We start from the raw sequence: 26,417 nt of genomic DNA, 5'->3' as shown, positions 1-26,417 counted from the left end.
CTACAAAAATCGATAGGGACATGTGTCTTTTCATGACAAACAAAAAAGTCTCTTGGATAAATATGCTAGACCAAACAGGAAGCCCGCCATTTTGGCTTTGGTGGCCATTGTGGCTTTGGTGGCCATTTTGGCCATTTTCTACAATTTTACTCTGATGAACTTGTCCTAGGGCTTTCATCAGATCAACTTCAACTTCTGGGAATGTCATCTCAACAAGATGGAGATATAATCTGCCTCGGTATATTCGATTTCATCACATGGTGTGACCGTGGCGTGGCATCAAAGTTTGATTACACGCCATCAAAACATGAGGTTCTGTATCTCTGACATATTTGTCCCAATCAAGTTCCAAACTAGACATGTAAGACAAGAGTCCCGGCCTGGTGACATCTACACAGAAATCTTGACTTAAAATCACAGCGCCACCTGCTGGCTACAGGAAGTGACATGTTTTTACTTTGATGAACTGCTCCTGGCTGCTTTACAATATACAGCTCAAAAGAGCTCAGTCAAGTCATTGGATCATGGTCAGAATTGTGACATTTCCTCAAACCGTGTAAACATTGAGGTGCGGCGAAGGATCATCCTTCGCCAAAGGAGACGATGTTGTCATAACTCCAGTGTGCATAATCCTATCACCGCCAAACTGATGTCTCATGATCAGAGACCAAGCCTGAACAGCTCTATGTGTCAATATTTCCTCAGTGTCATAGCGCCACCTACTGATTCGCCATGAAACAGGAAGTACTTTGTAAATCCACTCTGCATTATCCAACCGGCTCCGAACTACTGACCTATGATCACAATCCTGACCTGAACACATCCATATATTAATATTAGTTCAGGGTCATAGTGCCACCTACTGATCAGTGTGATAATTAAGTTGTTGTAACATTGTCCAATTGACACAAAATTGAAAAACGCTACATCAGAGCCCCTACTTGAACAGATCTATTAGTCTGTATGTAATAATAGTGCTAGCGCCACCTACTGGCAACAGGAAGTACGCTTTGTTTTACAACTATCATTCGATTTACATAAAATGTTCACAGTGTGATGTGCAAATGATAGCGTGGACCGTAATGAGCAATTAGCAGGCAAGGATCGACATCGCTCGACGGACGCAGGAAGTGAAGCATTTGTCCTTGCCGCAGTGCGCAAAACACATGCAACGCAGAGATGTGCGCTTGGTCATTGATCGCTCTCTCCACTAACCGCAACAGGCTTCAAAATGCTTGTGCTCGGGCCCGTTAGTGCTACAACGTAGCCCTAGTTTTTATTTGATCTACTTTTTACTCTTTTTAATTCTTCAACAGTCAGTGCTCTATTGTCGGTGATCTTCAAACTGCTTTTGCAATTGTTTTTATTGTTTACTTAAAATGTTTCATTGTTAACTTGTGAAGCACCTTATAACTGTGTTTTGAAAGGTGCTATATACAATATAAATTCTTCCAAGTACTAATTTTAATGATGGATTAATTTGTCTAGTTGAAGCTCCTCTAACGTGGGGGTTTAATCTTTTTCTATGGTATATGATTGTAAACTGATGCATTTCGTTTTTTACACAACACAACATTTGAAAATGTGCTGTGAGCTGCGAAATGCGTAGGCACAAGAGCAGATATGATGAAAGCTGCAGAACAATGACTCCCTCACTGTCAGTCATGAAGTGGGCAGGGCTACAGGGGAGAATGTGAGAAGAGAAAAGTGTGAATGAGGAAGCAAGAGAGAGTTTTATTTTAGCCTTGGCAAGATGCTTAAAAAGGTATCACTCTGCCAGAGGTGAAAAACCAGCGAGAGCTCAGACAGCAAACACAGAGGATAGTGATATGGCCTGGGTTGTTCTTGTAATCAACTTTCATATCACAGTTTTCCTTTTTATTATGGATACAGGACATGCCACTGAAAATTATACCAGGAGGATGGAAGCTACAGCTGCAGGAGATATCATCATCGCAGGAATCTTTCCCATTCATGAGGATGTACATGACAAAAACTACTCTTTCATACCACAACCACAGCCATGTATCAGGTGAGATCATCCAGATTAATGAAATCAATTATCCAAACATTTGTTTCTCAAAAATGTTATGAGAGACTTGAAGTAGTAACAGCATATTTCAAAACGTGCCATAACAAATAAATGTAACAATCATGCACTCAAAGTGATACTCCAAATGTATTCAAAGTGTAAAAGTAATAAAGTTGTCAATGTGTATATTTAAATATTGATAATAATATTGATAGCAGTCAAATGTGAAGTATTATCAGAAACAGAAACACAGTTACAATATACTGTACCAAACTTTGGGGTTAGGGTTAAATTAATATTTTTGGTAATTAACAATTGGCATAGTACTTGCGAGCTGTTGCTCTCATATAAATGGTGTGGAATAAAAAGTAATATTTCCCTCTAAAATGTCAAGAAAAAATAGAAAGAAGAAAATGCATTATGAGATGGTAACACTCAACTGAAGTACGGCAACAAATACATATTAGGAAATGTACAAAGATTTTCTCACTGACACTTCAAGATGTAATTTTGTTCACTGAGACGAGTCAACCTTACCTCCTTATTGTGTGGGTTAGACTCATTTGATGAAGAACACACCCGCCAGAGACTGGGCGTTGGATAATTCAACCTTTGTCTCATATGTAGAGATTTCAAGTAAAAGAAATAGATTTTTAGTTTTAGAATTATTTTTATTTGTCACACAGTTATTTGTTCTCTGTCTTCTTGTCCCTCACAGTCTCCATTCTATCACATACATCCTGTATTTATTATTGGAATAATAAATGTATTGTTCTCACAGATTTGATGAAAGAAGCCTGATTTTTGCTCTGGCTATGATCAATGCGATTGAGGTCATGAATAAGTCCCCTCTGCTCAAGGCTGTGAACGTCACTCTGGGTTACCTAATCGTGGACTCTTGCGATGATCCCAGCACAGCTCTGAGAGTCACAGGAGACTTCATGCAGCGGGACAACTGCTACACAGAGAGCAACACCTCTGCCTGTGGACAGCCAGTCATGGCTGTTATAGGTGGCTCTTACTCTGAAGTATCCATTGCCATCGCCAGGCAACTGACACTCCAGATGATTCCTCAAGTAAGCTGCTGACCCTCTGTGGCAACACTGACACACATAGCGTTGACTGTTATAGAAAGCAGCAGAACAGGTTTGCAGTGGCAGCTGATAAACATCAGCAGCCGTACCTTTTATGATCATGAACATTTGCACAGTCCAGGACATATTCAAAGTGAGGATCCACAGATAAAGCTGCATCCTCTGTTGATGGAGAACTTGAAAATCCTCTGTAAACCAGACCATATAACTTCAGTTCGGCCTCTACAAAGACCTCCTCTTTCGTGGGCCCCTGTGTCCGCCATAGGATGCAGCCCCTGAATTGAGACACATATGCATCTTAACCTTTTTGCTGGGAAAGTTAAAGGTGAAGCAGTTTTGTGCGTTACCAAACAAAACTGTGGCACTGAAAGATCCACTGCCGCTGCTCTTCTGTAATGACTTTGCGGTCTCGAGTTGAGACTCGCTGACATAATTTCGAGTTGCAGGGAGGACCCACAGCCTTTACACTTATTTCTTTGCCACCTTTGCTCTTGTATGACATTCCTTATAGACGTTTCTCCTTCGATTCATTTTGCTTCCATGTTCCCGGACTAAGGCCTTTATTTCTTTTCCTTTTGACCGTATTGTTTAAATCCTCATCCTCATCCTCATCCTCATCCACATCCTCATCCTCATCCTCATCCTGCTGTTCTGGAGTTGTTGCTACCATGGTTAGGCTGTCTACATTTTCAGGGGCAGAGGACTCATTACAGAATGGGGTATAGTCTGGATCGCTTATGAAATCATCATCATCAGATATGTCCTCTTTATGGTGTGGATGTGTCTGCTTGGCATCTTGAACTAAATCCGCGGGAGTGTTTAAGGTATTGTCTGCTCCATCTGAAACAGAGTCTTGGCCTGGTACATGCTGCTTCATCTTTTCAACGACGGTCTCATTGTCATTTTCAGTGGATGAGGCCTGATCGGTGTCAGAATTGTCAAGTGCATCTCCTACAAAAAGGAAAACATTTCAACCCTTTGAGGTGTACAGTCACAAATGTGTGATCATTCTGAAAAACATCCATTGCCTTGTGGTCACTTGTATTAAGCTACATCAGGGATTCCCAAAGTGGAGTGCATGCACCCTAGGGTGCACAAGCTGCCTCTAGACACTGCACAACAGGCATACTATTATACCGGTCAAATGATGTTATGATTACTAATATTATGTTCAAGTGAGATTTTCATTAAATAAAAACACAAAAGTAAAGAGGATCCTGAAAGCCTATCACTTGTAACAGCCACAGATTCTGGAGCCTTTCCACTCTTGCTAGCTAAATGCTAGCTTCATGGACTTAGCTATTTTGCTGACTAAAATGCTGACTAAAAAGACTGATTAAAAGACTAAATAACTATGCAATATTTATAGCCTAGACTATATTATAGTAAACCTCATCACTTACCAATAGGGGACGAGCCCTGAATCATGGAAATAACTTCAGCGGCTAGGTAGATTTTCATTCTTCTTGATGCAGCCGCCATCTTGAAAAGCTTGTAAAATTGCCTTAGTCACATTGTCTTTGACTTAGACAAATAAAACGGCCTAAGTCACACTCTTGACATAGGCCATTATACAACAGGGTAGAATTGCATGATCTGTTCAACTGAGGATGTAGGCGATTTTACCAGAGGTGGCCAGCATCATGAGGAGATGATTTAGGCATAAAAATCATTTTTGTCAAAAAATGACTTAGGCCATTATTTTAGGAAGGTGACGACATACGAACAAGTGTTTATTAGAGGTCGTAAGTTGCAACTCAAGATCTGAGTAGATACATATTAAATTACATTACAGATCATTTATCTGACACTTTTATCCAAAGTGACTTCCAATTAGTGCATTCATTCAACCATGAGGTCACATCTTTAAAAATGATATCATCTGTTTTTTTCTCCAGATCAGCTATTCATCAACTGCTGTCATTCTGAGTGATAAGAGCCGCTTCCCTTCGTTTTTGAGGACTGTTCCTAATGATAAACATCAGACAGCTGCCATGGTCAGTCTGCTCCACACCTACGGTTGGAACTGGGTGGGAATAGTTACCACAGATGGAGATTATGGCCGATCAGCTCTGGAACACTTTGTGTCCCAGGCCTCTGAAAAGGGGATCTGTGTGGCTTTCATATCGATTCTACCTCAGGCTGTGACCAGTCATGATGTCGACTCTGATATCGGGGACGCTGCCACAACCATCCTCAACAATCCCAAGGTGCAGGTCATTGTATCATTTGCCAAGTCAACTCACATGAGGTATCTTTTCCAGGATCTGAAGCATAAGACACTGAGAGCAGGACAGAACATGGAGTCAATGAGAAGAGTTTGGGTGGCCAGTGACACCTGGTCCTCTAGCAACTCTGTGCAAGTAAACGCGACTCTGAGGGACATAGGATATGTTGTGGGCTTCACCTTCAAGAGTGGAGATACGTCATCAATTAAGGACTACCTGAGCAGGCTGGAGGCAGCTGGACATGCATTTACAAGGAATAACCCCTTCATGAAGGAGTTCTATTGGCAGCTAAATGCCAGTAAAGATTTTGAAGACACTAAGCTTATTTCAGAAGCTGTGAAAAATCTCAGGAAACACACTCATGCCCCCACTATCATTAGTGTTGAGATGGCTGTCAGCGCCATTACTCAGACTGTGGCTTCTGTCTGCAGGAGCAGAGACTGCAAAACACCAGGCACAATGCAACCCTGGGAGGTAATTACACGTGTGTGTGTGTGTGTGTGTGTAAAAACAAGGTTGTGGAGGTACCCAGAGGTCTCTGACACTGAGTTGAGCTGAAGTGCAACAAGTGAGCAGCAGACCCCACAGCCAAAGGGATAGGAGATGGACTCTGCACAGGGCTATTTATCATTGTCACATCAAGATAGTGCGGTTTAGACTTTTCCAAGGTACTGGGCTGATAATGAAATGTTTTCTATCCTGTAGCTGCTGAAACCTCTGTTTTCGCAAGAGTTTAAATTTCGAGGAAAAACCTATAAGTTTGACGGCAGCGGTGACATCAACCTGGGCTACGACCTGAAAATGTGGTGCTCAGATGGAGGAAATAATCATTTCACTGAGGTTGTGGCTGAATACAACCTAAACACCAACAACTTCACTTACACCAATGTGAGCACCCATCACCTCCAGGACCTGAAGGTAGGCCCTAATCCTGCTGCCCTTAGGAACGTGACACACATGCATTACTGCAAAATGTGTTAACTGAAACCATGCAGACCATTGAAGCTGAAAACACCATTTCAGTTTGTATATACAAAAAGCAGAATTCAGGAAAAATCTAATACATTTGATATAAGAAATATAATACAAAATAAGACAAGAATAATGAAATGAAGTGTTGAATGTAATCTCTCTGATTTCTGCAGGACATCATCTCCAAGTGCTCCAATAGCTGCGTCCCTGGAGAGTTCAAAAAAACAGCCGAAGGTCAACACACCTGTTGTTATGAGTGCATCAACTGTACTGCGAACTACTACTCGAATAAAACAGGTTCGTCACCCCTGCACACATCGGATTCACTGGACACATTTACTACACGTGCACAGTAAATAAAAGCTGTCATTAGGGGTGTGTGTGCTTACAAGTACAGAAACCCAGGTGTTATCACATCCAAGGAGCAAAGAGGGAGGATATCAATAATAATAAACTTTATTTATATATCACTTTTTAAAAGAAAGATTTTAAAAAGTGCTTTAATAGCAAAGCAAGAAAAGTAAATGAAAATTTGAACACATGAAAGCAGTAATATGACAATAAAAATAAATGAACAAGTAAAATAAAAGGTGTAAGAAAATGATAAAAACAGTAAAAACCCAACATCACATGAAAGCAAGTCTATAAAATTAGGTTTTAAGATGTGTAGTTTATCAGTAATTCATCAGGTTATCAGTAATCTACTGTTGACTTAGAATGTAACTGCATCTACCTTTTTCTGCCTTTGTCTTCAGAGTAAAAGCACAGATTTCGTTTTGTTGAAGCAATGCTTAATTACCAAGCTTTTATTTCGAATTGTTTAATTTACAACAGATTTGTATCCTTAACATTAATGTTGTGCAATAATGCATTAAACGTGATACCATTAAATGCTGTGCCTTTCGGCATTCAATAAATTTGGATATCAAAATAAAATATTGATTATTAAAAATATGAATATTAAATAACTTTAATTGATTAAAGTTACCTCGGGGCACCACCCTTCAAAGGAAGGGAAAAGATAGCCAATTTATTGTTTAAGTCTCATAAAAGTACTAACTACAAATTTGGAACTCTGATTAACAATTAAATTAATAACTATAACCAAAATTACCATATAGATAGTTAGCTAAGTTGAAGGATATAGAGTTCTTGACAGTGTAGAGGTTGGCAAAATTCAGTTATGCAACATTAATGAAAAAACATTTGTGAAAGAAAAACATTTATTATGAAGATAATAAAGTATAAAAACACAAATTACTAACAGTGTACTTACTAAACAAAGATGTGTATGTGAGTATGCGTAAAGGTTGCTGTGCTGTTCGAAGTTCTGTGAAGTCGTCTTGCTGGGTTGCGTCTCCTGTCTTTGTGGTTCTGCTGTGCGGTGCAACGGTTTTGCTGTTCGTTGTTTAGGCCGGACCTCGTGTCGCTGCCTGAAGGTTGGTAGAGCTTGGATTAGGAGGAGGTTTCCTTGTTGAGGTGAGTGGAAAGCTGCACCTTCGAGCTCCTCTCGGAGAGAGGAATCGGAGAGAGGAATCGAGGAAGAGCGGTGTGCTCCTCTCGGAGGGGTGCATGGAAAGAGGAAGAAGGGGGGAGAACTGGCCTTATATTGGCTTGGTGACCTCATGGGCCCAGAGTGACCAATAGTAGTTGAAACTTGTGCCCCCGGTCGGTTTTCACACCTCTGTGTGACGTTGAGGCACCCTGGGAGACTGAGTTCTGGAGGTTTCTGGTTTTCTCCAGAACAAAGGACATGCGGCCTTAGGCTTTTGACTACACATGTAGGCCGAACTGTAGTTCACAAATACCAGGTTCTCAGGATCGCACCTGACGTGTGTTCCTGATGGCGAACTTGAACATGTTTAGTCCAAAGCTGGAAAAGTCAATTGTCAGTTCATTTGGATGGTAACATCTTGGCATTGTTTATACTATCTAGTTTGGCTAAGCAAGATTAAAATTAGACAAATAATTCAGATTACAATGACAGTACAATATGAATAACCTGTGCTCTTCACTAGGTTAGGGAGAAAAAGGAAAAATTTGACAAATTGTACGCTAGGATGCAGAGAGAGTGGCACATACAATAAGGTCATATTTGGAATGTCCAAGAGTTTTTTGTTCACTCATTGGATCCTACTCAATGTAGTAATCAGTCTGATCTGGCAGATTTAACAATTTTAACCTTCAGGCAGGTTTTTCTGCGAAAGGGTGTCATAATTTTTCAAAGTCTCAAAATCAAAATGACGGTATCATTGTTTCTGTAATAATATGCTAATGTCCTAACATGTGTTGTATGAACTACATTATTATGGAATGGAAAGTAGTCGATCCAAACATATTTACAAAGTTGGCAGTGGTGTCATGGGAATTTCTGTAAAGTCAAGCACAAATCATACAGTTGTCTCTTTGGTAAGTTTAATTTACACCTGCAGGTGGACTCAGAGTACAAATCACCGGAAGGACATCATACAATGAGCAAAGACTTAGAGGAGAATGAACATCTTTATACACTACAAGCCCCTCCCCTCGAGAAGCAAAAGGTTATCAATAAACTTCTTTGATCTATGATCAAAGTGTATAGACATCGTGTCTCCATCTCTGTCTCAGCCCCCTGGAGTGACCTCTTTCATGTACCATCTGTCTCAGAGGTCCCTTATCTTTGTTTACAACACAAAAGACCCCCTTCCTGTATACACGTAAGGAATCCCTGCACCCCTCTGATCAAACCCCCTTGAGTGACCCCTGCAGTGATCATTTGCTAAGTGTCAAACAAAAGGAGGAAGGCCATAAACATCTACTACCTTTAAACAACACTCATAAAGTTAGTTAAACCCACGAGAATCACATCTGTTCATTCCTCTTTCAACATACATGTCTGTTTCATCCATTAATCATTACACAAGAATAAAAACAGCCATCACAATCCCCCCTTTGAGACTAAAAGGCTCAACAACCTCTAAACATCTTTATAACATGTCATCATCCTGGAAGGGAAGAGTCCAGGATGAATTAGATTCAGGAAGTTGAACATATTGTCCAATCATAGACTTGATTAAGGAAGTAACCATAGTCTTAACACAAGGGACAATAAAACAGGCCAACAACACTAATACACAAAATGAAATCAGAATAGGTGTCAAAAATTTCAACAACATATTTTCCCAACCCGTTAGAGTTACCCATGACCCCCAATTCCATCCTTCAGGAATTTGAGAGTCTTTGTTCTTCTCCTCGAACAATAGGTCATTTAGATGGGAAACTATATGCGTCATATTATCAAAAATATCTGGTATGTATGTGCAACAATCTGTTCCGATTATGTGGCAAACACCTCCTTGACTTGCGAGCAGCAAGTCTAAAGCCATCCTATTCTGCAGAGCCACATTTCTGAGGCCCTGAATACTGGGAGAAAGAGATAAAAAACCCTCACCCACTAAAGCTGTTAAATTTTCCAGTTCCAGAGCAATCTCATCTATCCTGTGTGCGTTGTTCACAGTTCCCCACCAGGGGAAGAGCCCTCCGAATCCTTTCTCCTCTGGAGACACTCTTACTGTGGAACGCTTATGTCTGGATGGCACATAATAGTGAGTATAATCTGTATGGAAGTGGGTGAGGTTAGGGAACAAGGTAACAGAGGGCACTAGTTTGGCAAAATAGCAAGTCCCACACCACCCCGGTCGGAGTGACTGGTAAACATATTTCCCACACACATACACATGTTCCCTTAAAGACCCATACCCATCACTAGAAGGCATTCTAACAACCGGGTTGTCATAACCTGGTCTATGTAAACTGATGGTATTAGTTAAATTTAACGGAGCAACATATGGCACATTATACCTGCATGTATCTGTTGCCCCTTGATCCCATATCATTCCACAGGTAGCTATAACTTTTTGCTTGCATGGTGAAGTTCCTAGATAGTGATCCTCAGCCATAACACATTGTCTAGAAAAACAAACAGTACCTAACTGTCCGGTGGGGTTTATCGTCATCACAGGTTGATGAATTTCCTGATCTGCCACCAAAGACATATTCCAGAACCGGACTGTGGAGCCCCCATAATTAACTACACTGATATTCAGTAGTTTAAGGTTATTACTCATGTCTCGCACATTCCTATTTTTTATTGAAACACCCTGAGTGAAAGCTATCATTACTCCTAATGTCTCTGAGGTGTTTAGTGGGATGGTCTTTAGTGGGAGAGTAGTACCCACACCATGAGGGGTTTGCACAGACATAACAGCTCTCATTTGTGATCTTCCTAGCAGTTACCTTCATGGCTGCATACCATGCATTATTTTCAGGCTTTAACTGTTCATCAGAGAGGTGAAACAAAAGTTCTCTTTTTGTTATTTCTGTTATACTTGAGTTGTTTTGGTCTTGTTTTTCCTGCCAAGGCTTCACTTGCCACAGCAGCAGTGGCAGGACGAAGATGACAGTCAGCAAGAACAGGGAGCACTTCCCTTTCTTCCAACCGCACACCAGCCGTCCCATCAGATGCCGCTGTTCGTCCGTCGGCGCCATTGAATATCAGCAGTGTCTTCCTTGCCAAACCCTTTATCAGTGTGTCGACTCTCTTTGAGTTTAGAGACGTGTGGCTTCAAAGGTTTCCACACCCCTGCTTACTTGCAGGCACGAAACAATCGAAGGCTGAAGGCACACCCGCTGACATCAACGCACGTTCTGTCCTGAAGAATCCACTCCTGGCTCGGGTATCCTCCTGCAATGGCTTGCATGTATACAGGTTGCCCTCTCTGCGACCTTCACTGCCGTCTGTGTGGTGAGAAGAACTTGATAGGGCCCGTTCCACCGACGTGCTCTCCAGTTTTTCCTCCTCAGGTCCTTCACCACAATCCAGTCTCCTGGTTTCAGATCATGCAGTTCCCCGTCTAAGGATTTTGGTAGGGCGTCTTTCACCTGTCTGTGGATTTCAAAGAGTACAGAGGACAGATTTATACAATATCTCAACATTTCATTTTCACATTGACCGGTCTGGGGATGCTGCCTCTTAACAGGACCAATTCCTGTCTCCATTGGCCGTGCAAAGAGAATCTCATAAGGGCTCAAACCATTCTTACTTCTTACCCTAGCCCTCATATACATCAAAACAATCGGCAAAGCTTTTGTCCAGGTCAGCCCTGTTTCCTCACAGCATTTTACCAGTTTGTTTTTAATGTACCATTTTCTCTTTCCACTGCCCCTCCACTAGCAGGATGGTAGGCACAATGTTGCCTCATGTCGATACCCAGATACTCACCAACACTCTTTTAAACAGCGCTTACAGCGGTGTACTACCGTTATCACTGGATATCTTTTGGAATTCCCCATCGCGGAATAAGTTCCCCAAGCAGTGCCTTTGCCACTGCTGAAGAGTCCTGTTTCGATGTGGGAAAGCTTCCACCCATTTGGAAAACATGTCAACAACAACAAGACAGTACTTCTTTCCCTCACTTTGTGTTAGCTCAATAAAATCCATCTGTAAATGATCAAATGGTTCGGTTGGTGCTGGATGTGCACTTTGTGTTATCTGGATACCTCTACCTATATTATTTGTAGCACAAATTACACATTTCTGACAGTATGTTTGCGAGTAGTTTGAGAATCCTTTTGTAAACCAATACCTCTGTATCTCTGCTTGCATACCCCCCTTTGATACATGGTCTTTACCGTGTATCAACTTAGCATAATAAGGAAACAGATATCTTGGTAAACAAGGTTTTCCATTTAGCCCACACCAAATTTTGTCAGAAACATAACAGCCTGCTTTCTTCCAATCAGATTTTTCCTCAGGTGTTGCCCTCGTCTGCAGCTCCTGTAAATCAGCAGTAGGTGTTATGGTCACATCCAAAACAAACGCATCATTGACAGGTAGACTACGTTTTGCTGCAGCCTTCGCAGCAGCATCTGCCCTTGCATTTCCCTTTGAAACTGAATCAAGTTCTTTAGTATGCGCTTCACATTTACAGATTGCAATCAGTCTGGGTAGCAACACAGCATCAAGAAGAGCAGCAACTAATGTATGATGTGTAATGGGTTTACCTGTAGAGGTTAAAAACTTCCTATTCGCCCAAAGTCTGCCAAAATCATGTGCCACCCCCCATGCGTATCTACTATCAGTGTAGATGGTTACACTCTTATCTCTAGCATATTTGCATGCTTCAGTTAACGCAACTAATTCTGCAGCCTGTGCAGAATACCGTGATGGGAGTGGTTCAGCCATAATTGTATCATACAAAGTTGTTACTGCAAAACCCACTTGGTTTCTACTAGTTGCTGGATCTCTTGATGCTGAGCCGTCAACAAACAGCTCCATTTCTGCATTTATTAGCGGTACATCCTGTAAATCTGGTCTGGGAGAACAAATTTCAGTTATTACTGCAACACAATCATGTGGCTCTCCATCACCTGGTGTAGGGAGGAGAGTAGCAGGGTTAAGAACAGTGCATCTCTTGACAGTGATGTTTGGCATGTCTAGTAACACTGTATTATATCTGAGCCACCTAGCTGCTGAAAGGTGGGAAGTCTTCTGTTCAAGCAAAATCATTGAAACAGCGTGTGGCACTAATAAAGTTAAATCAGCATAACCCACAACATCACGTGATGCCATCACCGCCTTCTCAGCTGCTGCCACAGCTCTGAGACAGGTTGGGAGTCCTGCTGCCACAGAGTCAAGTCGTGAGGAGAAATAGGCTACTGGTCTCAGTCGTCCCCCATGGTCCTGCATCAGCACAGATGTCATGTACCCACCTCTTTCATCCACAGTCTGTGTAAAGTGCCGGGTACAGTCTGGTAGGCCTAATGTCGGAGGAGATTGCATAGCCAATTTCAAATCAACAAACGCTTTCTCAGCTTCAGTTGTCCAATTGACTCTGTTATTTGCAGTGAGGCCTTTCCCATACACAATTGCTGCTAATGGTGCCTCTATTTCCGCATAATGTGGAATCCACTGCCGACAATATGAAGTCATCCCTAAAAAACTCATGACTTGTTTCTTTGTTTCTGGCTTTGGGATAGTTTGAATAGCTTCAATCCGTTTGGGTGAGAGGGTTTACCTTCTGAAGTGATTATATGGCCCAGAAGGTAACTTTTTCTAAAACAAACTGCATTTTAGACAAACTAACCTTATGACCATTTGCCGCTAGATGTTTAAGTAACGCCACTGTGTCCTGTACACATGTTTCCTTTGGGGAACAGATCATTAAATCATCCACATACTGTAAAAGGGCACTACCTCCTGGTAGTTCCAGTGATTCCAGATTATCCCTTAATGCTGCATTAAAAATTGTGGGTGACTCACAAAACCCCTGACAAAGGCGTGTAAATGTGTACATTTTTCCCTCAAAAGAGAATGCAAACCAGTACTGACTGTCGGGGTGAATGGGAATACTGAAAAATGCATTTGACAAATCTACCACAGAAAAACATTTACTCTCTGCCGGAACCTGTGAAAGAATAGTATGAGGGTTTGGAACATTTGGTGCACGAGCCTGGATTGCAGCATTCACTGCTTGCAAGTCCTGCACAAATCTCCATTGCTGTGGTTGTCCAGCTTCCTTCATTTTCTTTACAGGAAAAATAGGTGTACGAACAGGAGAGTTTTCACATGGAACTATCACTCCAGCCTTTAAAAGAGATTCAAAAACTGGTTTAATACCTTCCACTGCTTCCTTTTTCAATGGATATTGATTTTGACATGGTCTATATGATGATTTAGGTATTATTACTATTGGGTCTGCTCCTTTAATCAAACCCACATCATATTTGTGCTCAGCCCATACACATGACGGTACCTGTTTCAATTCAGGAATGTCATTTACATTTAGCACAAAACTAAATCCTTCATCAATCATATCAAGAGGTTCTCCTACTTGCGGTGTATGTTTAACCTTGACAAAATCTATATCAGGAATAAGTTCAACACTCCTGATTGCATTTATCACTGCAGGAAATCTCCTGCGATTTACCTCCAAACCTTTGTGAAAATCAATATTAGGATCAGATGTTTTCTCCCATCCTGTAGCCGCATTACACCTTTTAGTCCAAAGTTCCAAATCCTTCCACTCTTTTTGCCTGGGTTTTACTAGTGGAACATGGGGATCAGAATTTGACATTTTAAACAAATCTTGTGTGAGTGAGTCAGTCAGAGCTACTGATACAACACAGTGATTTTTGTTCCAGTATAGCCAATTCAACCTCAGTTTGTCTTTACCCTGGCCTTCTCTATACCAATCTTTCTCAAACAAATGATCTGCTCCAACAGAGATGTGTGCTGTACAATGTAAGCTTTGTGCTGTCATAACATCTGTAAATACATCTGTAGTAAGTGCCTCTGCCTCTTGCAGGAGGATGCTATTTACAGAAGTGAGAGCAGAGTCTGGAATCTTCCATTCATATACATATATCAAATCCTCTTTACCATACTTCACAAACGCTGATGTTTGTGGAACCCTAGTTACAACTATACCTTGTGATGTTGAGATTAACATAATGCCCAATGAACACATCAAATCTCTACCCATTAGATTTACCGGACACCGTGGTGACAACAAAAATGAATGCTTAAAATTCCCTTCAACCTCATCATGACAAGACAATGGTACAGTGTATCTCTCTGTCACTGTAGTACCTGTTGCACCAATCGTTCTGAGATATCTAGCACTCATTTTAGGAGTAATATCAAACTCTTCACATTTAATGACTGATTCTGTGGCCCCTGAATCTACCAAAAATGTGATGTCCTTACCACTCACTGTAATCGTATGTTCTGGCATTTGTTTGTATGCATCATGTGAATATTTAGCATAAAGCTCAATGAGCCTCCCTGTATCAATCTCCTGTTTAAACTCACCATGATTAATAGCCTTTCTAATCATCTGCTCTGTGTCCAACATTAATTTACATGGTGTGCGTGTGTCAGTGTTCTTACGATCATGATGTGAAAGTTGAAACTCTCCCTCCATCTCAGCGTCCGTACCAGATACATCCTTCACCGTTCCCAGCTCCACCGCTAGTCAATCGCACTGTGTGCGCTGATTCTCAGGGCACCTATTTGCCCAATGCCCCATTTTGCCACATATGAAACAAGCGTCATTTCTTCCCCGTCCTCTCCCCCTCCATCGACCTCTTCCGCGCCCGCGGGCTTGGGTTTGATACGCCGCCAGCTGTGCCATCTGCAGTTTCTCTGTAAACTCAGAACTTTTTTTCTTTTTCTTACTGTTAACGAGTTTTTCGGCATGGGTGGCATGTAACTCCACTGTCTCGAGATTCGCAGACTCCCATGCGATGCAGCTTGTCTGCACCATCTCACTAATCTCCGGTCTGATGCCATGGATGAAGCGATCCCTCAAGTGAGCTTCCCACGGAGTGATAGGATTCCGTCCCCCCACAGCATTAGGCCTTATGAGGCCACTGTTTGCAGTGTGAACCTCTGAGAGCCTGTGGAGATAGTTGGTTACAGTCTCATCTTCACCTTGTTTACATACCGAAATTTTACTCATGTCCATTCTTGCGGGAAAAGTGTTTCTTATTTCACAACAGGTCAATTATGAAATGTCTATAGTCATCGTTATCAGCATGGTTCCATTCTGAATTCACCAATCTCCGCTTCCGTATGGGAAAACTCGCCACTTTGGAATACTGAATCCCCATCTGAGTTATCAACAGTCTCTGAAGTTCAGTACTAGTTGGTTTAAACTGTTGACAAAAAGCTTCCAATTGCACTGCATACTGTGTTCCCCCACTTACCACTTGTGGGAGGAATGAAATGGTGGATTCTTTCATTTCGGTGAATGTCCATGGTCTGTAAATCAGCTGAGTGTTTCCATCTCCCGCGGCCACCTCCACCATCGGTGCTTGCATGGTTGTATTTAAACCGTAATCTGTACCTTTTCGGGTGCGCCGCGGAGTGTGTGCTGCTACATATGGAATGTTATACGCTGGAGGCTCATCGTTCCCCCCCGCTGCAACGAGGTCGAGGCCTGGATAGAGGTGAGGGACGGCTGGAACTGGCGCCTGCGCTGTGTGCAGCGGTTGTAACTGGTTGTTCGGCTGGTCATCATGCTGTACCGCTGCCGGCTGTGGTTTTCCTCTCGGCGGAGCTGAGTCCAGATCAGGATCTAGTCGGAGAAACTGAGACTTGGAGATAATATCAGTCCCTACCTTCTGTTTTCTGTCTCTGATATTTGCTTCCGTTACCCAACATTCATACGCTCCCCAATTTGGGACAAACACTCTTACCTTCTTGTTTCCTTTTTGCTTATCTTCTTTACTCCGTTCCTCTTTCACAAGCAGTTTAACTTTGAGTTGTTGCAACTGATTCAAACCTAAACTCCCTGTGCTTGGAAACCCACAATCTTCCACCCATACACTGAATTGCTCAATAGTACATTTGCCGTAATTCGTTACCATATACTGAACATTAGGAGAAGAAGGCTGAGGTGAATCTACCGAATCTTTCCTCCTCCCTTCTTTACTTAAGTTCAAACCCATTTTTATTCAATAGGTTATCTCAAACGGCTTGACTTTTTTTTTTTTTTTTTACTTTGCGGACCCAAGTCCTATTGATATGGGAGAAGAATTTATAATGTCGCTAAATCCTATTTAACTTAACTTTTATTTTATCTATTTATTATTATTATTATTTTTTTATTTGAGTTTTGTTTTAAGATTATTTTCTTTTATTATTAGCTTTAACAAACCCAATTCTATCTCTTACGTAGTTACTTTTTCCTAATAGGAGGTTTTTAGAAAACTCCTCTCTTTCGCCTCTTTTTTTTTATTTTTTATTTTTTTTTTAAAGTTGTTATTTCTCTTGCTTAATATATTTTTAAATACCCCGCCTGCATCATAATACTTTCAGAGAATTGTCATTCAAACCCTCTAGACACACTTCTCTTTAGTCCTACGCATGCAGGTCTTTAAATACTTGAAAATACCATTACCTATTATAACAGTTTATCATCATGAGCCCGACGTCTGAGCCCAATCTTAAAAGTGTGTTTAAATTAATAAACACTCCAATATTTATACTTATATATTTACAATGTATACTTTTTGACCTTTTCCTAAAGATCGAAACATGAAGCTTCCTTGATTCTACACCGATTTCCAAAACCTTGCCATGCAGACACGTCTGTCCCTCAATACAATGAATGAGTGAATCTTTTACCCTTGGACCTTTTCCTAAAGATCGAAACAAAATTTCGCTTACCAGAAAGACACTGCTGCTTGCCGTACTTGGTTCGCCAGATCACTTCAGTGAGAGTACTCCCGGTTCTCCAGCATCAAGCCCCCCACTTCTCCAAACTGTTTAGGGAGGTTGAGGTCAGAGTATTAGACTCTTTGAGCATTTGTCACCTTCAGCAATGAGATCCAGAGCGTCCTCTCACACGAGTGACCCTGCCGACAACGCCAAATTGTCATGGGAATTTCTGTAAAGTCAAGCACAAATCATACAGTTGTCTCTTTGGTAAGTTTAATTTACACCTGCAGGTGGACTCAGAGTACAAATCACCGGAAGGACATCATACAATGAGCAAAGACTTAGAGGAGAATGAACATCTTTATACACTACAAGCCCCTCCCCTCGAGAAGCAAAAGGTTATCAATAAACTTCTTTGATCTATGATCAAAGTGTATAGACATCGTGTCTCCATCTCTGTCTCAGCCCCCTGGAGTGACCTCTTTCATGTACCATCTGTCTCAGAGGTCCCTTATCTTTGTTTACAACACAAAAGACCCCCTTCCTGTATACACGTAAGGAATCCCTGCACCCCTCTGATCAAACCCCCTTGAGTGACCCCTGCAGTGATCATTTGCTAAGTGTCAAACAAAAGGAGGAAGGCCATAAACATCTACTACCTTTAAACAACACTCATAAAGTTAGTTAAACCCACGAGAATCACATCTGTTCATTCCTCTTTCAACATACATGTCTGTTTCATCCATTAATCATTACACAAGAATAAAAACAGCCATCACAGTGGTAAATAAGTTGAATCAGAATTTAGGTTTTGGAGTTTGCTGCTGTTGCTAACAAAACAGTTTTCCTATTAACTGTAAGAAACTTAATACCCACTGTCAGTACCGGGGTTAACGGTGTTGGTTATGGCCGTGAGGAGCGAGCTCTGGATCGCCTGTGTCGTTGCTCAGGGCTGTAACGCTCTGGGGAGCCAGAGTCCAAGAGGACTTCAGAGGCGCTGTCACTGTGTGCTTGGTCATAACCATGTTTTGAACTGTACTCAGAGATGCTGTCGTCATCTTCTGAGCAGTAGTAATTTGTCTGGGCCAGAATGTCAGAGTATGGCTTCCTACAGCTTCTACTGTGTGTAGCGAGGTGGGAAAGCGGGGATAGTGAGAGGTTGCCACAACGCCACCTGGGGAATTTCACCTCCAGGAAATAACTCAAGTATTGTAAGTGCAACAGCACAGGTTCGTTTAAATCATGGGGCAAGAGACGTGTTTAACTAATAAAAAAAAGAACTTTAATATAACTCAAATAAATGCATAAATCAACAAGCAAAATGAAAACAAACAGAACACCAATTAACATGCAATAAAACGCTTGACAGGAGCAACACAGGGACAGGGCTGGGACTTACCACGGCGACGACAACCAAAGAAAAAGGGGAAGGATTAATAAACTCGCCACCCGTGACACAGCAAACCAACAAAACGGGTTGTGAAGAAAACCCCGCCACCAGGAATTGGGTCGCCGCCACAGGCCCACAGCACCTGACCAACAATAAAAGAATTAAAACATGTCTGCATTGAAACAACAAAAACAAAACAGAACAACAAAACAACGAAATACCAACCAATATAAACGGGATTTAAAGGTTGCTAAAAAACTAGGCGTCCCTTTGTGGTGATCACTCCACGCGCCGTGAAGGTGTAGCGTGGAGAGCCACAGTGCACGAGACAATACTTTAAGAACCCACTTCCTTGGTCCTGAGCCCGGGCAGTCTTCAACTGTGGAGCCGTGCTCTTATTAGCTGCAACAGTTCATTAAAAGTGTGATTTGGGATAGTGCAATTTCCGGTAAAGCCAAAACAGCAGGTCCGTCTGAGACGTGGTGGCCAATGACGGCCGACGAAGGAGCAGGGCCTCTAGGAGGGCGAAATAAACAAATTTAATAATTAATATGACAACATAACTGAATTGGGTGAATAATGGGGCCATACGCACCACCCTGCAAGCCAAGGCACCGTCACAGAAAACCGGAGGGTGGGAGTCTCCCCCAGCCGTAGATGAGTCCAGCTGTTGCATGACATAAACAGTCAGCTTGGGTCAGAGAAGCAAGAGACGGCAGACAACGTTACTTACAAAGCAGACCCGCAACTGCACCCCGAAGGTCCCCCGGCGGAGCGATCCCACGCCAGCAGTCAGTCACGCTGCGTACGAGGGGGGAAAAATTAGGAGGCGCTGGCTGCTGCACAACCACGCCGCGGCTACAGAGGTAGCTCTTCCGCGCTATCCACGACCCACCGGAGAGGAGCGGAAACGGAAGGAGTGCGAGCCAAACACGGCCGCCTCCTTAAATACGGGACGCCTGACGTCGCCTAATGACTGGTGCGCCATTAGAACAGGTAGAGCGCCCCGCAGCGGCAGGGAGGGAGCGCGCATCTGGCTACATCTGGGAATGCCTATCTCTGAGAAGTTGGTGGACATGGCGGGTACGCTCTGTGTCCCTACGCTACCTGTTGTCACCCCCCCTTTGTTTTGTTGTGAGGATGAAGTTTTGAGGCTGCGGATGAATTTGACACCGTGCTGTTTGTTTTGACAGGCTCGGTTGCACCTACTGTAGCCTTGGAAGTGACAATAGTTTCCCAAGCCACCTGTGACATCTTCCTGATCTGCTGCATTGAAGGTTTTTCTTGCTGTGTCATCAGTACAACATGTGTGCGTATACATGGAAGTATACATAAAGTAATTATCAATATTGTTATCACAGTTGTCTGGATCAAATTGTTAATTATCTTTAGCTAGAAACTCAAGCAAATCAAAGCGAGGACACTGTGAGGTCCAGGCACGTGCATCACCTGCTACAGGTCTCTCTGGTTGAGGGGGAGGTGCTAAAACATTCTTGAATGTTGAAGTCCCCCCTTTGGAGAGTTGTGCATGGAAAAATGTGTCATGCATCAGTGGATGCGAAGTATATGAGGCACAATGTGTTCTGGAGGATAAACTACATGCGTCATCAATGTCAGTGTCAGAGTCAGAGAGATGGGAAGTTAGGAAGCTCTTACCTCTTCCTGTCAGTGGAGGATCAGGAGGTGACTTAATTCCCAAAGACTTCGGGTCGGATGGGATTCTGTCCCATCTTGGAAGTGAAGAGGGAGTTAACCGTACACTATTGGAGGAGTGTGAATCGGAATAACAAGAATCACATTGGCTGAAAAACTGATGTGAGGCCGGGCCTTCTAATCTAAGTTTTAACAATTCCTCCTTGTGTGAATAGAGATCTGACTCTGCTGAGTGCTGGTCTTCTAAATAGTGCAGGGCTTTCTTACTAGCAGTTTGAACCTCCTGGAGGAGAAGAGCATTTTGCGATCTCAGGGCATTTATCTCTTGTTCCACGGCTGCTTTGCTCTGACAGGCGAGGTTGATTTGCCTGTGGAAATTTAGAATCATACATCTCAACAATGAACCCTTTGATGCTGTTTGTTATCATTTTGATAACCAAATTTATTGAATGCCGAAAGGCACACCATTTTAGGTATCACGTTTAATGCATTATTGCACAACATTAATCTTGTCAGAATCCGATGTCATTGAGCTTGTCATGCAATTCCTAGGGGGAGCCTCTGATTAAAACTGGTCCTGCCCCTTTCTGTGACCCCCCATGAAGTCATGTGATTTCAGTAACATGATGTCCATGGTAACCTATAGTAAAAGTCCTGTTGACTAGATTTGGTTAGAACAGGAAATGAACAGACTGAAGCTTAGGTGTCCCACATTACCCAATGTCCAAGATTACCTGAATTCACCCTATATGCAGATACACATTGCAGTATAAACAGAACACTAGTGTGTCCGGTTTCTGTGTCCATGTGTAAATGATCTTGTGTCTGCATCATACTGCATGACAACAACGATGGAACAAGATGTCAAGTAAGTCCCGTAGCCATTAGAGAGTGTGACCTGCAGAGCAGAGACTTTCAGGAAGCAGGAACCATGATAGCTGAACTCAATTTAGACCCAGTTTCCTCTGGTTGCAAGGCAAGTAGAGCTCCTGAATAGACAAATCTCTCCACATAATCAGTTGTACAAACAAGTAACCACAATGGAAAGGTTCTGTTCTTTACTTTTCAACATGTATACTAGTTCACAATAATAGACTGAAAGAACAACACAAAATAAATTAAGTAAAATCTTGTCCCTTACAGAAATACTAAGAACCACAAAGTGTGAGCTGGTGTGACACTTGTTACTGTAGAAACTGATGTTCCTTCCAAGGCAGTCACACTTCATGTTGATAACAACTTGATAAAGATCTGAATGCCTGGAAACTCCCTGCTTGGCAGTAGAAGTGATGGAAACTGATAAACATCTTTTAAAATAAACTAAGCACTTCTCACTTACCTGGTTATGCTCATGCTTATGTTTACCCAGAGCCAAGTTAGCTTAATCACCAGGATGGGTGTGGGATTCTGTGGAGTCAGATAGGATCTTTTATTGTTTTAATCTGTACCTGTGCTTGTAATCCTCCATCCCTGCAGATATGGATCAGTGTCTGAGCTGTGACATAAGCAGAGAGTGGTCAGCAGAGGGCAGCTCCAGCTGCACCCCCAAAGTCGTGCTCTTCTTCTCCTGGCAGGACAGATTTGCTGTGGTGCTCCTGACCTTTTCTGCCCTGGGTATCATCCTGGCTGTGATGGTGTCAGCTCTGTTTTTACATCAGCGCGACACTCCTGTAGTGAAGGCTGCCGGAGGGCCACTGAGCCAGGTCATCCTATTCTCTCTGGTCATCGGTTACATCAGCGCCGTGCTGTTTGTCGGTCGGCCCAACAGTTTCCAGTGTAAGGCTCGACAGGTGCTCTTCGGTATCAGCTTCACTCTGTGCGTCTCCTGCATCCTGGTCAAGACCCTGCAGATCCTGCTGGCCTTCCAGTTCAACCCTGCACTGCAGGAGGTTCTGCGGAGGCTCTTCAAGCCTTACGTCATGGCCAGCCTCTGTGTGGCCTTGCAGGTGATTATTTGTATCTGCTGGCTAGTCCTCAAGAGCCCATTTCATCAAATCGTCATGCAACCAACCACTTTGCTGGAGGAGTGTCACGAGGGCTCATATTTGGCCTTCGGGGTGATGTTGGGCTACATAGCTTTCCTAGCGTTTGTGTGTTTGATCTGTGCCTTCAAAGGCCGCAAACTTCCACAGTTCTACAATGAGGCAAAGTTCATCACCTTCAGTATGCTGCTCTACCTTATCTCCTGGATGCTCTTTGTTCCTGTCTACGTTACCACCTCAGGAGTTTACCTTTCGGCTGTGGAGATGGTGGTCATTCTCATGTCCAACTACGGCATCCTCAGCTGCCATTTCTTACCAAAGTGCTACGTTATCATTTTCAAGAAGGAACAAAACACCACGAGTGCTTTCAGAAACAATGTGTATCAATATTCCAGCAAAACCTCTGAGTCTATCTCCGTATCTTGGAGTTCAGTGTCAGAGAAACAGTCTATCGGTCGGGACTTCATCTGTGCTCTGCCACCCTCTCTACCTGCAGCTGGTTACCTAGGTCCAGCAACACAACACTTCCTCAGAAGAAGCAGCATATAACTGTCATTATTTAAAATGGGTTGTGAGGACGGACGCAGCTATTTGACCTTTTATTTTTTCTGTTAATTAATCCCCTGTATACGTAGTTGTGTGAAAGACACTGGAGCATTCTTCATGTGTAATGCAACATCAGGCGTGGCTTGAACATTGCTTTCCTAACTTTGCAAAACAAAATGTAGGGTGAAATCGGGTAAATATTCCAATATCTGTTTTTCACAAATTATACCTTTCTGTAATGCTTAAGATGTTTTCTAACCACATCAGAAGAACGAATGGAGAGATCATACTCAAAAAAGAAAATTCTGCCGGAATTTGATCATCTGGGAGGGGTTTCTTTGTAATGGGACACTTGTAATAGGCTTTTATCACCTTGCTTTATGCTTGTCAAGCTCAATATTACCTATTTTTAAAAAGCATTATAAAAAAAAGGAAAATAAAATAAATAAGAAAATGTGTATTATTATAACATGTAAACATCATTTTCATAAAGAACCCTAGCCTAAATAAAGAAATTATAATATGTATTTAAAACATTCTATTAAAGGTGTATCACATTTTTATAAAATAAAATAAAATTCAATCAACAGCAAGTAACAATAACAGATTATTCTTCAGTAATTTGTCATTCCATTTGGGCGACTCAGGGAACAGACAGTCCTTGCAGGTGAGAGACTCATCATCATCGATCACCCCATTGTCTTCTTCACATGTTTGGTGAGACCAGTGGCTGCAGAACACAGGACAGACTCTTTTTGGATCATCTCTGTTTTAGAGAGTTGACTGATTATGTGCTAGTTTGCTAACCAGACAATCAGTTTAAACAGACAGGGACAAATTGTATTTACCATTAACTCCAGTCTGACAACTGCAGAAGTTATGTAGCGTAACTTTTTCCAGGAAGACCCTAAATGCACATTACACCTTTTAAATGGTCTGAAGTTTTATTCAGTACGAATTAAGTAAATTAAGTAAATAAATACAGTTCATACATAATTCTTTAAGTGTCAATATTTGTTTCCAGTTGAAGGCTCATCATGTTAATTTGGGGCTCTAAACAGATCATTTGTAAATCACCATCTCTGTATCTAATTTATGACTGCTTCTGCTACAAGGTAATGCTAAACTGGTGACTTGGTCAATGCAGTGGTGGAATAAAATAGACTGTGTTTAACAACGAAGGACGGAGAATGTGAATAACAAAGACCGGCACAGAGGATACAACTTGTTTTTCTGCTGTTGAATTTTTGTGCTGCTTCTGGTCGGACTGGCCAAAGCTCAACAGTCCCCTTAAATTCAATTAGGCCGCACCTATTTGCAGATAGTCATAAGCTCCCATCAGACATGCACTAAACTACGGAGATCTTCCGGACATTCTCTTGATGGGCTGTAATGTGTAAACCACAAGTGAGTGGGGGTGTTGATGACGTTTCCAACACACGACGCAAAAATTAAAACAACAAACAAAGAGAAAAGACATATCTGTGGACAAAGTGAAAAAGCGGTGCCATGCACACAAGATGACGACAAAGTTGCCAAGTGAGTTTTTGGTGATTAGGGCCGACCCAGGTGTAAATGCTGTAAAGTTTACAGCATTTACACCTGGCATAGACTGTATATAAAAAGTAAAATAGAACCACAACTCAGAAGTGTCATCTATTATAATCTTTACTAACATGACGGGTCAGGTGGGAGAGCAGTTGATGGGATGATTGGGAATCAGTGAGCTGGCGCCAGGGGCAGGGGATAAATATGATGCACACCCACACTCAAGTGTGTGTTTTTAACCAGAGGAAATCTGAGATTGTTATCCATGCCTTCATTTCCTCTCGTTTGGATCAGTGCAACCTCTTCACCTGCCTGAGTCAACAGAGTCTACATAGATTACAGCTAATCCAAAACACAGCAGCCAGACTCCTCATCAAATCTGCTAGAAGAGAGCATGCTACTCTGAGTTTAGCTTCTCTTCATTAGCTTGCAATATTTTACAATTGAAGTGAAGATTTTATTGCTAACTTTTAAAGCCCGCTCTGGACTCGTACCTAACTACATTTTGGATGTTTTGACATCATACGTGCCCGGTCGTAACCTGAGGTCCTCAGTGAAGACCCTGCTCACATCCCAAAGACCAGGCTGAGGACCAGAGGAGACCGGGCCTCTTCTGTCAGGGATCCCACTCTGTGGAACAATCTCCCTGAGAAGATGTGTCTGATAAACTCCTTATTCTCTTTTAAAGCTCTACTAAAGACAAAGACATTTGTAGTGGTCAAAAGTTTAGTGCGACAGTTGAATGCCAATCGGGTTCACCACATATATCCAGAATAAACGGGACGGGAGGCTGATGATTCCAGAAATAGACAATTTATTCAAGTTGGACAAAGGATTTAAAAAGACTGATCAAACAGCACAGGATCATGTGCAATGTAGGGAGTACTGGCCTATACTTGATATAAATAACAGATTAACAAGAGAGAAGTTAAAGGCTCCAGACCCAATTTAACAAAGCTAAAATATCATGCATAAAACAAACACAGCACACTTTAAGAATCCCAATACTGGTGTAATTGCACCAGTGGATTATCACTGCAAGCGATATTATACAATGAAATAACAGAAGAGGGCCTCTAGTTTACGGAGCCAATAACTCACCAATATTCAAGCCATTAAACCAGGATTGCACAGTACCCGTCAACCATATTGCACATTACCCATAGAACAAAGAACAAAATAAAATGAACAAAGAAACCAGAAATCAAACCAATTAATCAGAAAGAAACTAAATCTAAACAAGGCCAAATAATCTAAATGAAATCTAAATGTGGGAAAAAACAGTGACCGTAAATATTCTGCCTGAAGGCAGCCCTATGAAACAAACATGTCATATTAGGTCACACAATTATTAAACAAGTTTATCAAAATGTTTAAAAACATTTACAAATATAAAACACATCATTATGCCATACCTTCAATTCATTAAAATAAAGCAGAGACCCACGCCGAGAGAGAGAGAGAGAGAGAGAGAGAGAGAGAGAGAGAGAGAGCGACTACGGGGTCCCTAAATAAACTTCGCCAACTCCCCTCATCCTATAGGCATCGCCGTCCTGTCAGGTTAATTAGAGCTGTGATTTTATATCTACAATGACATGTAAGCATAACTGGTAAAGTAACACTGCTAAAACTATCCTGTTTTAGCTAAAGCTTTTTATTAAGGATTGACCCCATTACACATTTACAAAACAGAATAGCTGGAATAACTGGAACAGTGAGAACAGGCCAGTTAACAGAATGGAATGACAAAGAGAGAGTGTGTGTGTGTG

General features: G+C 42.0%; 1 protein-coding gene across 1 annotated transcript; it reads left to right on the top strand.

Moving 5' to 3' along the window:
• The first annotated feature begins 1,720 nt into the window (after window positions 1–1,720).
• LOC124852291 (G-protein coupled receptor family C group 6 member A-like) lies at window positions 1,721–23,600 on the top strand. The gene is made up of 6 exons (XM_047341038.1): window positions 1,721–2,032; window positions 2,814–3,108; window positions 5,025–5,828; window positions 6,060–6,272; window positions 6,500–6,623; window positions 22,049–23,600. The coding sequence occupies exons 1-6, from the start codon at window positions 1,830–1,832 to the stop codon at window positions 23,101–23,103; spliced, it is 2,694 nt and encodes an 897-aa protein (XP_047196994.1). The 5' UTR covers window positions 1,721–1,829; the 3' UTR covers window positions 23,104–23,600.
• Window positions 23,601–26,417: the final 2,817 nt, after the last annotated feature.

Source organism: Hippoglossus stenolepis, chromosome 8 (genome assembly GCF_022539355.2).
Source record: "Hippoglossus stenolepis isolate QCI-W04-F060 chromosome 8, HSTE1.2, whole genome shotgun sequence".
Taxonomy (NCBI): Eukaryota; Metazoa; Chordata; class Actinopteri; order Pleuronectiformes; family Pleuronectidae; genus Hippoglossus; species Hippoglossus stenolepis.
The sequence above is the reverse complement of the archived record's forward strand: the minus strand, read 5'-3'. Positions and strand labels throughout refer to the sequence as shown.

Excerpts from the sequence above, each read along its gene's own strand:
- LOC124852291 (XM_047341038.1), top strand. The coding sequence starts at position 1,830 with ATGGCCTGGGTTGTTCTTGTAATCAACTTTCATATCACAGTTTTCCTT. Across the intron at positions 5,829-6,059 it reads GCACAATGCAACCCTGGGAG|CTGCTGAAACCTCTGTTTTC; the intron begins GTAATTACACGT and ends TCTATCCTGTAG. Across the intron at positions 6,624-22,048 it reads CTACTACTCGAATAAAACAG|ATATGGATCAGTGTCTGAGC; the intron begins GTTCGTCACCCC and ends CCATCCCTGCAG.